At 42.4% G+C, this 16947-nt stretch overlaps 1 protein-coding gene across 2 annotated transcripts in view; it reads right to left on the bottom strand.

The window, feature by feature from the left end:
* The window catches only part of LOC144826880 (A.superbus venom factor 1-like), a 1649148-nt gene that overhangs the window by 592916 nt on the left and 1039285 nt on the right, over positions 1 to 16947 (bottom strand). For both annotated transcript variants that reach the window (XM_078685340.1, XM_078685347.1), the window contains 2 exons: positions 15712 to 15871; positions 15101 to 15196 (listed from right to left, as the gene is read on the bottom strand). In XM_078685340.1, coding sequence (XP_078541466.1) covers positions 15101 to 15196; positions 15712 to 15871 — 256 coding nt within the window. The remainder of the gene's footprint in view (positions 1 to 15100; positions 15197 to 15711; positions 15872 to 16947) is intronic.

Raw genomic sequence — 16947 nt, 5'->3', positions numbered from 1 at the left:
TACCTCTCATCACTCCAAATGATTACCTTTTTCTAACTTTTTTCACTATTTTTCACCAAAGTACGCTCCCCGGTACGCTTCCCGGTGCGCGTACCGGGTGCCCCCCCCGCGAAAAAAAATAAATATATATTTTCGCCTACATGGGCCTCCTAAGACCCCCTCAGAAAAGCTAGAGGGTCAAGGAGTGCCTTCCGTGCACCCTTATACCCATTCCCAACGTTGTTTATCCTCCATTTTCAGTCTCAAATCGACCGAAACACAAAATGGAGGACTCCCGTAGCGCTGCCGGTACGCGTACCTGGGCGCGCACCCGGGCGCGCACCGGGAAGCGCTCCCAAGAATTTTTAAAAGTTAATTTACATAAAAACCACTGTACACACTTTCACCGAATATAGAATAGATCATACTACATACCAGTCCCTACCATTTTCCCAAATTTGGTGGAATTCCATTGAGCCATTAGGCCTGTAGCCCTCTCTAAATATCCTGAGGTAAATTACTTCACAAAAACACATCTGAAGTGTTAGAATTTACAACCAATTAAAATGTTACTTTCATTTTCTACTATTATTTCCTGACAATTGATTGGTTATGTACATGAATATAAATGAAAAATGAGAGGGAAACACAACCATTTTGACTGCAACTACCTGAAGTACATCTTGAGAGGATTTTCTCATTTTTCTTCTTCACCTTTCTGTCAGGTAAGTTCTTAATTTGTAAGGGGCACTTTAAGTTAATTTGTCAAAACGTTTTATGATAGTTATTTACTGTCCCTCTGTTATAGTTATACATTGAGATAGACTTCTCTGTTATATTTATGGTTTAAGTTAAGCTTTTCTGGTATAATTATGAATTTACTTAGGCTTCATCACATGCACCTTTTTATATTTATAATTCCTGCCTGATACCATACACTACCCAAAGATAACTTGACTGTTAAAAACTCAGAAGTGCCTGTCTGAACTTAAACCCAACAGTGCCCTAACTCTACTGATATAGTTATTTTTTATGCAATTTACAGCAAGAAAATGGATGTTACACAACAGACCTCCAATATTTCTTTCGAAATTACCATTGAGGAGATTCCTCAAGAAGATTTTCTTGACTTCATGGATGAGTCGCATGACCAAGAATTCATTGACTGTTTAGAAAATATGGAATCATGCAATACAAATGTTATGTTATGTTATATATGTTATGTTATATATGGGTCTTGTATAGCGCAACGGCTACTCCAAAGGAGTGTCCCGGCGCTTTTGTGCTCCAGACCCAGAAAAGAAAACTAAGAAACACAACAACAGACGAGTTAAAACAAAGAATGGAGACAGTAGAGCTCTAATTGGAGAATAACCAAGTCTTGAGACCCTTCCTAAAGGCCAGCAGATTGGATGTAGACCGCAACGACAAGGGTAGAGAATTCCACAGCTGAGGGGCCAAGAATCTAAAAGACCGCCCTCCCAGGCGTGCCCTCTTTATGCGTGGAACCGCAGCCAAAGCCAAAGACTCCGATCTTAAGGATCGCGTCGGCCGGTAAAAGGCCAGCCTTTTCTGTAGGTATTTAGCACCCGTGGCATGCAGTGCCTTGTGAGCTAATGTCAGAGCCTTAAACATTATCCTCTTCCGTATGGGAAGCCAGTGGAGGGATTGCAGCAGATTTGAGGCACTGGCTCGACGATGCAAGCCGAAGATAGCTCGTGCTGCCGCGTTCTGGGTCACCTGCAAACGCTGTAAAAGGTATTCTGGGAGACCCAGATACAGAACATTAGCGTAATCCAATCTGGATCCGATGAGGGCCTGAACAATTATTCTCCGATGTTCCTGGGACAAAAGAGGAAAAAACTTTCGGAGCATCCGGAGGATGCCGAAACAGGTTCCTGTGAGGGTGGCCACCTGGGAATTAAGCGTAAGTCCGTTGTCAATTTTAATTCCCAGGTTCTTAGCCCAAATGGAAGCCTGAGCCGGAGGGAACATGTCAACAGGCCACCAATCATGCCAGTCCGGTTCCAAGGGACATCCAAAGGAAAGTATCTCAGATTTATCCGAGTTACACTTGAGGCTGTTCAGATGGAACCAGTTAAAAACAGCCCCAAGGCACTCACGGATACTTTCCCCATCAAATTCTTCGCTCTTACGGCAGGTGAAGAGAAGCTGGGTGTTGTCAGCATATGAGACGATCTGGGCCCCGAAGGACTCCACCAGAGTCGCCAGAGGGGTCATGAGGATGTTAAATAAGGTTGGGCTCAGTACTGAGCCCTGAGGAACTCCGACTCCCAATGGCGGCATTTCGGCAGATCCAGGAGGGGCCCAGACCATTTGCCGGCGGTTGGCTAAGAAAGAACAAAACCAGTTAAGCACCGTCCCCCCAAGACCGATGTCTTGGAGTCTTATGAGGAGATCCTCATGGGGGACGGTGTCAAAAGCCGCCGACAAGTCTAACATGACTAACATCACCCTGCCTCCGTCATCCAGCACCTCCTTTACAATCTCTGAGACTTCCAGAAGCGCCGTCTCGGTACTTAAGTTGGATCGAAAGCCCGATTGAGACGCGTGGAGAAGCTCATTAGACTCCAGGAAGTTGGAAAGCACGCTATGCACGTGCTTCTCCAGGATTTTAGTCAGTGCAAATTTGGAGGACATTCCGGATGATGTAATGTTGGAAGTGTTATTAAATTATGAACAATCTCAACAATAAATTTAAAATTAATAATTAAAAATAGTTTGACACATTATTCATTTTTATATGTAATTCATGAAATAGTACCAAAATGAATATAATATAAAGTGAGACTTAAAGTATACTGTGCAACTTTTTTTATGTTACATAGTAATTTTGCTCATAGTTACTTCCTTTCTCCCACTATATTATCTCCAATGTGTATCCGACATCTCTTTTTCATCTCCTGCCTCCATTTTGTTTCTGCTTTCCTGACAGACTATGATATGGATTCCATATACCACAATAACTTCTGTAACAACATGCAAGATATCTACAGAGGAAACGGTGTACATTAAATTTAAGACTCAGCATTGGTACCTACATGTTGGTACTTAAAACACCCAAACAACACAACAACTCTATGGAGAGCTACCCTACCTCTAATCACTTTAAATTATTATTTTCCTATTTCACTGGGTTTTCCCCGTGGTACGCTCCCCGGTACGCTCCCCGGTGCGCGTACCGGGCGCTCCCCCCGCGAAAATCGTTTTTTTTTTTTGCCCCGCGGGACCCTTTTATGGCCCCCACATCAAACCCAGGGGGTCAGAGGGGGTGTACCCTGTCCCCTTTTGGTCATTTCCCCCTTTGTTTTTTGCCACCTCTTGTGTCTCGATCCTACCGAGACACAAGATGGCGGCCGCTGCGGACTGTTTCAAATGTTTACAGACAGCCGAGAGCCAATCAGCTTTCCGTGCACAAGTCGCGTGGCGCGCCCGGTGCGCTCCCCGGCGCGCGTACCGGGGCGCGCTTATAGATATATATATTGTTTTAAACCCAAATTACTCAAAATCCTCTGGAGCACATATCTTGAGACATAGCAAAGGCACATCGGGCTACCAGTCCCTACAATTTTGCCAAATTTGGTGAAAATCCATTCAGTCGTTCGAGCTAAAAGTGAGTTCGACCGCCCTATGGAAATTAACATGGGGAAAACACGTTTTGGGACCCCCCTTTTATCTCGGTCCCCGATTGACGAATCCCTCCCAATCTTTCAGGGATGGAGCGGGGAGCCGCGAGGCAAATTTGAGGAAAATTTCAGGCAGATTCCTCAACCGGCGCCAAAGTTATTCCCAATAGAATGTTGCGATTTCCCTATAGAAATCAATCCTAACTATAACTACCTACTGGTGGGTAATATATATATATATATATATATATATATATATATATATATATATATATATATCAATGGTCCAAACCACTTCCCTTATTCTCCAAAAGAAGTCAAAGCACTCGACTGGGGTAGCGTAGCAGATCTTTATTTCGCCATCAGCAGCCTTAGACAGACGCGTTTCGCTTCCTTCGTCAGTGGACACTGACGAAGGAAACGAAACACGTTGGAGAATAAGGGAAGTTGTTTGGAGCATTGATTTTGAAGTGGAACACCACCACAGAAAGCACCCGCCTATGAGTGCACTGGCTTGTTGGTGTAAGGTGTAGGATTGATAAAGGCTTCAACGAAGCCAAAACGCGTCTCTCCAATCTCGGGGTCGAGTGAGACCTTTGACAATAAAGAAAGCCATATCGCACATCCTCGAGTACGTGCCTTCTTCCTGTCAGGAGTGGGATGGTGTGTTCATATATATATATATATATATATATCTATATATATATATATATATATATATATATATATATATATATATATTACCTACTGGCGGTCGCCAGTAGGTATATATAGTTAGGATTTTTTCTCTATGGGATTTTTGAAAATTCTATGTCTAATAACTTTGGAGTTTGTGGACGGAATTGGCTGAAATTTTCAGGAAAATGGCACATTTTGTTTCTGAGCAGCCCTTGAAAATTTGGGGGGGGGGTTCGTCAAGGGGGGGCCGAGAAAAAAGGGGGGTCCCAAAACGTGTTTTTAACATTGAGTTTTCCATAGGGCGGTTGGCCTCACTTTTAGCCCGAACGGCTGAATGGATTTGCACGAAACTTGGCAAAATTGTAGGGACTGGTAGCCCGATGTGCCTTTTGTAGGTCTCAATATATGTGCTACAGTGGATTTTGAGAAATTAACGTTTAAAAAAAGATATATATCTGTAACAGCGGACCGGGCAGCGCTCCAGGACGCGTACTTTTCGCGCAACGGAGCTTTGTGAAGCGAAGCTGATTGGTTCTCCGGCGTCTGTCAACATTCCAAACAGTCCGTAGCGGCCGCCATCTTGTCTCTCGGTAGGATCGAGAGACAAGAGGAGGCCAAAGCGAAGGGGCAAATGACCATAAGGGGGAATAGTAGATCCTCGCTGACCCCCTAGGTTTGATGTGGAGGTTTTAAAAGGGCCCCGCGGGGCAAAAAAAAAAAATAATAATAATAATAATCGAACGGCTGAATGGATTTTCACGAAACTTGGTAAAATATTAGGGACTGGTAGCCCGATGTGCCTTTGCTAGGTCTCAATATATGTGCTCTAGTGGATTTTGAGAAATTAACGTTCAAAAAAAGATATATATCTGTAACAGCGCTCCGCTTCGCGTAACGGAGGTTTGCGAAGCTGATTGGTCATTCTGTCACTGGGCTATAGTTGGGCTACATCTGGCTGATATTTGGGCTACATTTGTTTTTTATGTCTCTGGCGGCCATCTTTGGGCTACATTGGGCTACATTGGGCTTCATTGGGCTTCATTGGGCTACATTGGGCTACATTTGGGCTCCAACATATATATAGGCCAATGTAGCCCAATATATATTTTTCAAAGTTAATTTTCGTAAAAACCACTGGAGCATATATCTTGAGACATAGCAAAGGCACATCGGGCTACCAGTCCCTACAATTTTGCCAAGTTTCGTGGAAATCCATTCAGCCGTTCGAGCTAAAAGTGAGTCCAACCACCCTATGGAAATGAAGGAAATGAATGGGTAATTTGTAATTAGCAAATAGCTAATCGCAAACTAGGAATGGTAAAGAATCGCTATTTATTCCTTAAAGTTCGCTATTTAGGAAATGCAAAAAACTTTGATGATACATATGGCGGTTCATCTCGAACAAGATAAGAAGCATAGGGATAGATTTATGATGACTGGCGCATCACCAGGGATGTGTTAGTCATTCTGTGCCGCTGTTCCGTCACCTATGGTGTGCTGCATTTACAATGCGGCGCATCATGGGGCAAAAACAGCACAGATGCGTGATGTAACTGTGCCGTAAAGGTAGCGCATTGCTGGAGTTGTATCGCAAGTGTGATGAAGCTCCAGGAAGGGTCGGGGTGCCCCTGTTGCAGGGTTTCTGTTCTCACACAGAACTGTGGACAGAGGATTGGAACCTCGGCGAATTAGGGTGCCCCAAAACTCACCTTAGTACTCAAAAACCCCTTAGCAAGCTAGGTACAGTGTCACATTGGATATAACAAACTCTCAATGTTTAGACAATCCAGAATATGAACTTATAGTACCTCAGGATACGTGGAACTCATGAACAGTCGGTCGTTATATATTTCTTAGAAACCAGAACATGGAGTTAAGAAGAACACATGTGTATTTGAAATGTTTATTTACTAATGCCGTCTTCTCAGGCGTAGTATCTTAGATATTACAAGTACACATATTATCAGTAGCAAAATTACCAGCATAGTTACTAGTACATAAAAAGCGAATGGTGACAGTATGTTAACATGCTGTAAATGAATAAGAGTTAGCAACACTTATAAGCAGCCACGGGCCGTGGAGGGAGTTACGGTGGGGCAGGGAGGCGGGGAGGGGGAGGGGCAGGGTGGAGAGGGCTCCACCCTGCCCCTCCCCCTCCCCGCCTCCCTGCCCCATCGTAACTCTCTCCACGGCCCGCGGCTGCTTATATCTCACCCTCCCTAATACACATATTATATTATTTGCTAAGAAGGTCTCTTTGTGTTGGTTTAGGGCGTGCCCATACTTTAGTGTCTTAGATTTGAAGGAATCACATCAGCATACACCAGCTCTCTCTTCATGTGAACCGCATCAAGTGTTGTGTATGTGTGTTCGGCAAAGCAATATAAAACCCGCCTCATGCCCAGAATTGGCAGAAGCTGCACTTATGTTATGAGTATGAAGTCGTGGAGATCAGACCTCATAACAATTCTGTATCGTGTTGTTCTTGAAACTTCAGCAGTCGCTGTACAGATATAGTTTAACAAGTAAAGCAGATAGTAGAGCAATAACATATTATTCTCATGTAAATCACGATGAACTATTAGGTTGAAAGCTAAAGCAACAACTAAGTGTCGTGTGCAGAAGTTGCAAAAAAGGAAAAATGGCGTTTAAACCGGTAATGAGCCCATGCTAACTTAACACGGTGTAAAGATATCCAGGACCTAGATGACACCTCCCCATGATCCGGAAACGAACTGAATAAGATAATAGAAGTGCCATCTCATGAGAGCAGATTGCAACTTTATATGTGGACGGTCCGCAAGGTAAAATATTAAAAACTAGGAAAATGTAATGCTAAAGAAAAATAAAACAGCCAAGTACTTTATCGAGTCTTAAGCCAATAGGCAAGCTAAATAATAAAAACTTGACAAATAAGTCAATGAATTGTCAATGAAATGCTAGTACTCAGCATATCAAAAATGAAAAAGGTCTATGACATAACTGTGTATGCAAAATAAGCTGCAACAGCCTCCAATAGGAAGTCACCGTCTTCATCCGAAAAGAGTTCAGCCATCCAATTTAAAAGCGGAAAAGAACATACGTGCTCTCCCAGCACCGGATCCTCTATCACCATCAGAGGACAGCTCGGTGGGTTTTCAAGAAAGCTCTGTTCCAAGAAAGACTGTGTTGCCGCCAGTAAATTCCAGGGACCAATTAGTCCATGCATCAATGCCACAGCCATAATCCTTTCGCCAGGACAAACCAACTCGTGAGTAATGATAGGAGTCATCAGCTGATTAAAGTCGACGTCAGGAGAAACCGGTCCGCAGAGACACAAATCAATGGCCCAATCGAAATCACAGGTCAGGCAGTGAAATACAGGCTGGACACAGGTGAAGTAGGAGAATCGAAAAGATAATCCATATGCCGTGCTTAATATCGCCAACGGCATTGTGCCATAATATTCTAGCATGCGATTGCGGAACAGTGTCAGCAGCTGCAGGGCGGGAGGTTGCATAGGAGGGACATCCATATTTAAAAATGTAAAAAAGCACAAGAGCGTCTGCTGGTAATGCAAGTAAAAATGGCAATCCACGAAGCAGAGTGGAAAAAATAGAATGAAAGAAAGCAGGGATGACTCCAAAGATTTTCTCAAATGAAGTCACGAGACCACTGGTAACAACTTTAAAAAAGTGCGCCAGGGCCTTTGTGGAGGATGCGTTAAAGATAGTCCGAACCATCTTGCTGAAATGGAAAGGCAAATCTGAATTGAAAAGGGTCTGCACCTCTGTACGGGTGTTCGCTATGTGAAGCACGAAAGTTTCACGGGCCGAACTCAAGGCCACCTCTCTCTGAGACAAAAGAGCTCTTATTCTTGCCATGCCGTTGAAATCTGCTCCCAAGGTTGGTATTTGTGGCGAGATTGAAAACTCCCTATGTTCATGTGTGGGAGGAAATAGAACATTTCTGCAGCAAATAACCCGTTCACTTACTGTTACGATAAAAGGAATACTTTTAATTAACCCAGAACAATCTTCATTATTGAGCATCAAATAACTACCATTTTCCAACAACTTGAACGTGGGGATGATAGCAGGAACTGGCGTGCCTTGCAACACGCAAGCCATATTTGGTCGGTGTTTGTTGCATGAACCGTGTAACTGTATGTGCCTACACATTAGTGAATGATCTGGCGTCTCAGTGCATTCCTCTCCATTCAGATAAACTTCTTGATCATCTTTGAAACATCTGTATGTGTATGGAAGCGACCAGACCTCATGAAGAAAAGCACTACCTAAAGGTTCATAACGACCTATTGGTATATATTTCATACAATTTGAAAACTTATATAAAGCAAAAGGCAGCGTTATTAAACCGTGGATAAGGCACGTTGCCAAAAAACCCGCAATCCTCTGCTGATGATGTCACTGAGCATGTCATGAATGATGTAATATGTGACATCATCAGCAGTGGATTACGGGTAATAGTATCTCTAGTTTACTCCCCTATAGCTGTCTTTCTTTTAACATAAGTGTCTGTTTCCTTCCCTTATACTTACTGTTTTTGGTTCGCTTCCGGTTCGCGTACCGGCGAGCAAACTGGGAAGCGAACTAAGAGAAATAGAGGTTGGCACAGTTCCAAATATTGTACCAATTTTTTAATAACGGGGAGGTAGTTCTGAAAATAACTTTTTTTTTTATTGTTTTTGTTGTTTTATATTTTTTTTATTATTTTTCGGAACATTTTTTTACTTTTTTTGAATTTTTCTGAACAGTTTTATATTTTTTTGGGTTTTTCTTGGAGGGGGCAATGAAAACGATTAATTGTAAAGGGCTCAACAGGAGCAACAAAACAAAAAAAAAGTATTTATTATTTTGGGCGTTTCGTACAAACTTGCATATGATAGTCAATAGCTCTGTTGATCAGAGTGATGCTTCTTTCTCCGTAGCAAATGAATCCATCGCAAAATACGCAGATGTGTTTTACTTCACCAAATCCATTTGTATATTTGGCACCATCTCCCTGCCCTCTGGTCCCGTTACTTCCGGTACAACAGATCTTCTGGCCATAATAGGGAGATTATCTAGGTCGTTCCGAAACTGTGCAGCACTGTAGTTGTTAGGATGCCACCTAGTCATATGGCGATGCATTGTGTAGTTTCCGAAACTGTATTTTTTCTCGGTTCCTCTGGACAGTCTATCTTGACATATAAGGCAAGTTACGTATCTTGCATTTACTTTTTTCTGACCTTTGGGAATTTTAAAAAATTGCCAAATGAAGTTTTCTTTCCGGTGAGACGTCCTGGGCTCCTCAGGCAAAAACTGCCTCTCTTCGTGCTCGTCGTTCTGTTCCTCTTCTTCCTCTTCTTGTTGAATTATAACTTGAGCAGGTGGTCCACTCTTCCTTGGATGTGGTGGAGGTGGTGGGGAAGCACCAGCTGAAGCTACTAAAGAAGCCATTGCTCAGTGATCACAAAGGGTCTTTCTCTCACAATGATGAAAGTCAGAGTGAGGAAAGAAGGAGGGATTTTCATCATTTGGGAAAAACAAGAGTTCTCAACCAATGAAAAGTGTTCATTTTAGATTATATGACCTAGTCTTACATCATTAGGAAACCAAAAGTGAAATGAACCAATGAAAAGTGTTATTACCAAGTCACATGACCTGCTGTGTTTACGTTAAGCGCTTTGCAGGGCCTCCCGGTTTGCTTCCAGAAACCTGCGCTTTGCGACTCGCTTCGCGTACCAGTTCGCTAACGTAGCACGTCATATGACGTATCACGCGACAACGTGAAACGTCATGCGGACGGGAGGCGTCGCGATGTTGTTTTCTAACGCGGCAGTTGCGGTAAAGAAACGTTTACCGGCTCGCGGTCTATTTCGCGGCATCAAGGTCAGCTAACGGGAAGCTTCCCGATTCGCGAAGCGGAACGAAGAAAAAAAAATATTTAAAAAAAAAATTATTCATAAACATATAAAATATATTTTTGGATTTAAAGAAGAATACATTTTACAGCTACAGATATTAGCTGTTAAAAAACCAATGAAATTCACTGAAAAAACCATAGGTTATAGACCATATATAGTTAGGAATTAGCATTTACAAAACCTTGAAAATTCACTGAAAAAACCATAGGTTATAGACCATATATAGTTAGGAATTAGCATTTACAAAACCTTATTTTACTCACACAAAACCATTGAAATTCCATATATAGTTAGTTGCACTAACTATATATCGCGCACCCGCAATCCACTGCTGATGATGTCACATATTACATCATTCATGACATGGTCAGTGACATCACTGATGACATCTCAAATGACATCACTGATGACATCACTGATGACATCTGATTTGACATCAATGACCACATCACTGATGATATCATTCATGTGACAATACAATGCATCTCCTCACATTTTAATATAACCTCTGTTTCACCCAGTGTTAAATACAGAGTATAATTTTTGAAACCATTGACACACCAATACTAGTTACTACATACGCACTCACTGATTGCTATGTCTACACACACATTCACTCATTCACCCATACAATCATTCATACATACAATCACTCATCTTTACAACACTATCATATGCACTCATACACCTATACAGACACTCACAGTCTGCCACTCATCCATGGAGTTACTCACACACCTAGTCAGTCCTGTTAAAGAATCAATGACACTTCCATTTTCTTGTCTATACAGTTGAACATAGAGCACCTTACATTTTCAAACATATACTAACACATACTTACCTTCTTATAGAATCATTGATACAAGTACACATTGATCTGCACAGAGTCACACACCTCCCAGCCAGCCAGCCACACACACACTCAGTCTCCCATACAAATACTTGGACAATCAATCAGTAACCCATATAGTTAATCATATAGCTACTGATCAACACATGCAGCAGTTTACAGAACAACAGACATAATGATGCACAAATTAAGACAGTTTAGTCACTAACCCATGCACTCAGTGAGACACATTTAATCACTCACTCATACATTCAGTCATGCACCTACTAAATCCTTTGTCCAGACACTTATACTTCCACTCATTCTTCAATATGTAAGACACATTTTAACTTTACAGAAACGCACAGTCACTGGATGATGTCATCAGTGATGTCATCAGTGATGTCATTTGAGATGTCATCAGTGATGTCATCAGTGATGTCATTTGAGATGTTATCAGTGATGTCATTTGAGATGTCGTCAGTGATGTCATCAGTGATGTCATTTGTGATGTCATCAGTGATGTCATCAGTGATGTCACTGACCATGTCATGAATGATGTAATATGTGACATCATCAGCAGTGGATGTGTGAGTAAAATAAGGTTTTGTAAATGCTAATTCCGAACTATATATGGTCTATAACCTATGGTTTTTTCAGTGAATATATATATATATATATATATATATATGAGTGAGCAAAGCCCTTGAGCTATGAGAGGGAACACTGCTCGCCACCTGCCCTCCGGCTCTGGACGCCTGTAGCTGCTCGCATTGTTGAGCTTCCTTATTTAAAAATCGATTCCGACGAGTTTCAAGGCGATACACGCCCCTTAATCATGGATTCAGCAAACAAGGGGAGACATTAATTTCACCGCTTCTCTCTAACGGCCATTTATTGCTGTAGAGTACACCACGTGGTCGTGGCACATGCTGATGCATGCTGGTGATGGTAGTCCTTTTGAAGCGGTGGAAGAAAGAATAAAGCCCTAAGTGGGCTGAGTCCCTTTGTAATCTCTGCTTTCTTTATTGAAAAACCTTGAGTAGGTTGAAGTTCACATTTGCGTGCTTAGTTCGCTTGCGGTGGTGAGCATTCAATGAAGCTTGCGAATCGTTTCGCCTTCTGTGCCCTTCTCTCCCCGGCTGCATTTCCTCCTGGGTAGAAAGAAGTGGTTCCCCTCTCCACGGCCAAGGAAGCCGTGTAAAATGTGAGTGAGCAAAGCCCTTGAGCTATGAGAGGGAACACTGCTCGCCACCTGCCCTCCGGCTCTGGACGCCTGTAGCTGCTCGCATTGTTGAGCTTCCTTATTTAAAAATCGATTCCGACGCGTTTCAAGGCGATACACGCCCCTTAATCATGGATTCAGCAAACAAGGGGAGACATTAATTTCACCGCTTCTCTCTAACGGCCATTTATTGCTGTAGAGTACACCACGTGGTCGTGGCACATGCTGATGCATGCTGGTGATGGTAGTCCTTTTGAAGCGGTGGAAGAAAGAATAAAGCCCTAAGTGGGCTGAGTCCCTTTGTAATCTCTGCTTTCTTTATTGAAAAACCTTGAGTAGGTTGAAGTTCACATTTGCGTGCTTAGTTCGCTTGCGGTGGTGAGCATTCAATGAAGCTTGCGAATCGTTTCGCCTTCTGTGCCCTTCTCTCCCCGGCTGCATTTCCTCCTGGGTAGAAAGAAGTGGTTCCCCTCTCCACGGCCAAGGAAGCCGTGTAAAATGTGAGTGAGCAAAGCCCTTGAGCTATGAGAGGGAACACTGCTCGCCACCTGCCCTCCGGCTCTGGACGCCTGTAGCTGCTCGCATTGTTGAGCTTCCTTATTTAAAAATCGATTCCGACGCGTTTCAAGGCGATACACGCCCCTTAATCATGGATTCAGCAAACAAGGGGAGACATTAATTTCACCGCTTCTCTCTAACGGCCATTTATTGCTGTAGAGTACACCACGTGGTCGTGGCACATGCTGATGCATGCTGGTGATGGTAGTCCTTTTGAAGCGGTGGAAGAAAGAATAAAGCCCTAAGTGGGCTGAGTCCCTTTGTAATCTCTGCTTTCTTTATTGAAAAACCTTGAGTAAAACCATCACCAGCATGCATCAGCATGTGCCACGACCACGTGGTGTACTCTACAGCAATAAATGGCCGTTAGAGAGAAGCGGTGAAATTAATGTCTCCCCTTGTTTGCTGAATCCATGATTAAGGGGCGTGTATCGCCTTGAAACGCGTCGGAATCGATTTTTAAATAAGGAAGCTCAACAATGCGAGCAGCTACAGGCGTCCAGAGCCGGAGGGCAGGTGGCGAGCAGTGTTCCCTCTCATAGCTCAAGGGCTTTGCTCACTCATATATATATATATATATATATATACGTTGAACAAACACACAGCAGCCCAAATTGCATTTTAAGCGTGCTTTTTAATTAAGCAAAGACCACTCTACGTGTTTCGGAGCGCACAGCTCCTTGTTAACGTCTGCCAGCTCTCAAACTGTGCTCAAGCCATTAATAGGTGTAAAAGAGGTATGGAATACTCACAGGAACAAACACTAGGTTGACCTAAATGCACAGAGATGACTCCTCCGTGGTTAACAGAATATTAAAAGTAGGGACTGTGAGCATCCTGGGGAACCACCCTGTCAACTCTTGCTTGTCGGGTCTGTAGAGCTACATGTAACACGTGAGGCTCACTTAAAAGGGAGGGAACAGAATGCCAAGATAAGTTTTGTGTATCCCCTGTCTGGTTGCTAAAGGGTCTTGCTTTAATTTTACTAAACGTTTGTCTCAGGGTCTGTTGTGGGTACAGTGCTTGCAACAAACTGGACTTTAGTGTCAGATGTGGTAGGACGTTAAGATTACCATAGTACACAGCCAACTCATTCCCACTCCCCTTCCTCGGAGCCCAAGTTTAGAAAGGGCGTAGACTTTTCCCATCTTGAAAACGCCATGAAAAATGGCATTTTCGGCCTGTTTGCAGTAAGGAAAATAGTAACTACTGAAACAATTAATAGTGTTGGCCCCTGGAACATTTACCCCATTGGTTAGAGAGTGCCTAGGAGTCACCACCACTCATTAGCTGATGCCATGTATAAATGTGGCACCTCCAGGCACCCATTTCAGAACACTTTTGGAACCTGCTGAAGATCAGAAGACACATGGACAGGCTGCGAGTCATTTGAGAGCAGCCATAAAGACTTGGCCTGTTTCCTCTTGTACTCCGGAGAAAGAAGTAGACTGCAAGGGCTAGTTGCCTGCCCTCCTGTGTGGCTACAGAGAGTAAATAAATTGAAAGAGGGCTTTTCAGGGAAGGGCCCAGCTGACCATTGGCAAGTGGACCTGGAGTGGACCATGCTGTTGGGCTCTGTGTGACACCTTATGAGACCCTTAAGTTCCTCCCCTGCGGTCCTTGAGGTCGGTTTGGGTTTAAAATGCTAAGTAAGAAGGTTACATCTTTGACCAAATCTACTACGACCATTTACTAACATTAGTGGTTTGTCTTTTTTGGTGCTATTTTTACTTATTGGATTTTTGCCATTGTGCTCATCATATTGGATTTTTATTGCTTGGTGTTTTGATTGGGTACTGCATAAATACTTTCCACATTGTACTAATTTAAGCCTGTCTTTTCTGAGCCACAGCTGCTAGAGGTAGAGCTTGGGTTAATTTAGTGACTGTGAGGTTGTTATTCCTTGAAGTGGGCAGTTGCCCACCCAAAACAATAATCCACTTTCTAATAGACATGATTTGCTGAGAGTAATTCAGTGGTACATTGTATGCTTGAGTTAGTTAAATAATTGGATTTTACAAAGTCAACCTCTCCCTTGCATTCTTTTAATGCCAGGCTGAATTAACGTCACCTTTCATGTCTTACAAACGTGTAGCAGGTTGATGCTGATTTTGCTATGTCACGGGAAAGACTCCTACAAAGTGTGGGTGCACACACAGAAATAATTGGCCATCAATTCTGTTTCATTGAGGTAGTACACAGAAGAGGGCCTTGCAGTACCTCGAACAAGTCAAAGAAGCTATTTGACATTGCTGAAGGTGAAGGAAAATGCTTACATTCACTTGAGCTCCACATATTTCTCGGCTTTCTGCAAGGGCGATGAGTACAAAGGCAGTGAGAGATGCTTCCGGTTCAATTCCACTAGCACCACCCTGTATGAGAAAAGGACCGAAAAACAAGTAGTTATTATTATTAAAAGCCAGAGGTACAAGATATTGCTAAAATCGCTCAACATTCTAAAACCATGCGAAAAAGTGCAAAAACAGTAAGATATCCATGAAGTCCATCTTAACCCCGCACAAATGTGATTTGCATCTGGGTGTTTTGTAATTAGGAAATTGCAGACTAGTTTGCCAAAGTGCTCTTCGTATTACTGTATGTAAATTTAGGATGCATTTGATTATACTGTGTTTACATCTTCGAGGCACAAAGTTCACTGTGGTCACTGAGGCTGCAGATATTTTGTGAATCCTCTGTGTTTTTGTGTTTCTGTTTTAAAACAGTGTCTCAGAGCACGTTGAAGAAGACACAGAGTCACAAAAAGGTGGAGTTCATGATGATGTACAGTGGTTTCGGCGTGAACTCCTTCTGGATCAATGCTCTTGACTGTCTTCCCAAAAATAAGTAAGTTAGCGGTTTCTCATGAGAAGTGTAAATTAGCACATACCATCATAGATGTATCGCTCACAGCCTTGTCCTCCATGAAAATACCGTCTGGCTTCTGCTTGTTCAAGATAAGCCACTTCACTGAGCCGCAGATCACGTCCTTCTGAATGCTGATCAGGTTGTAAGCCAAGGCGAAAATCTTGACCACATAGGCAGTCAACCTACAAGTGTGGACAAAAGGATGAGCGACAGAAACTTGGTGGCAAGAAATCTGAGTGTTAAGAGTATGCATAGATTTTCCTCTGGAAATTTGATTCTGTTGGCAGAATTATCTCCCCAAACACTTTTTGGAAACGTTTTTCTGTATTTTTGGATCTCCACTAATATGTATAACAACACCTGAAGATTTCCGCATTGGTGTGTGATCTATGAACAGTTTTTCATATCTAAAACCCATATATTTTTATGGAATACCAGATATATATATATAAATACTGATAAACTATTGCAAAACATCTAGGGCTAACGTTTCTGAAATCAGTTTGTTTATCTTTAAACAATATACCCAAATAAACCTTAAAAATTACTTTAAAACAATACTGCAGCAGAAAGTCTACGTTTGTTGTCTAAAAGAAGAAAACAACACAGCGCCAGATAGGCATCAACCATGGAAACTTGGAATTTGGCAGTGCTCCCTTAAAAAGCCAGCACTTTCCACATTTCACCACACTTTGTATTGATAGTTGACTCAGGGTCTTAGACCTCTTTTCTTTCTCATGCAAGAAAAATACGTGAACACGGGGCATGTTTGTGATCTTTCTGGGAGAAACTAAACCTGATCCAGTTAAATTATGAATTTGACTTGATGTCTTTTGCAAACAGGAGTGTTTTCAAACATTTTTTCTGATTGGATTAACTTTTTTGTCAGAGGAAATTTCACCATGCAAATACATTTAGCTAAGTGCCTCATGTGTCGCTGAAAGAGGGCTGCAAATGCCTTTCAAGTACTCTATGGCATCTGCCTACATAACTTAAATGCTGTACAAAAGTTTTCTTTCTGTCAGAAGATGTCAATAAGAAGTCTTTAGTAAGTAAACATATTCAGTTGAGGGAAAAAAGAAGCAACGTTTCAGTGTGGAGCAGTAAAAGCAAGAAGGGTTATCGGGAAATGTGCACCTTTCATCTTGATCCTGATTTCCAAGGAAATTAAGAAGAAAAGGTGTTGGACTTGGACCTTTTTACAGGGTCATCTAAGGACTTTTTGCCTTCCTCCTGTATTTTGTCTGATGGTTTTTAT

This window comes from Lissotriton helveticus, chromosome 1_1 (assembly GCF_964261635.1).
Source record: "Lissotriton helveticus chromosome 1_1, aLisHel1.1, whole genome shotgun sequence".
Classification (NCBI taxonomy): Eukaryota; Metazoa; Chordata; class Amphibia; order Caudata; family Salamandridae; genus Lissotriton; species Lissotriton helveticus.
The sequence above is the reverse complement of the archived record's forward strand: the minus strand, read 5'-3'. Positions and strand labels throughout refer to the sequence as shown.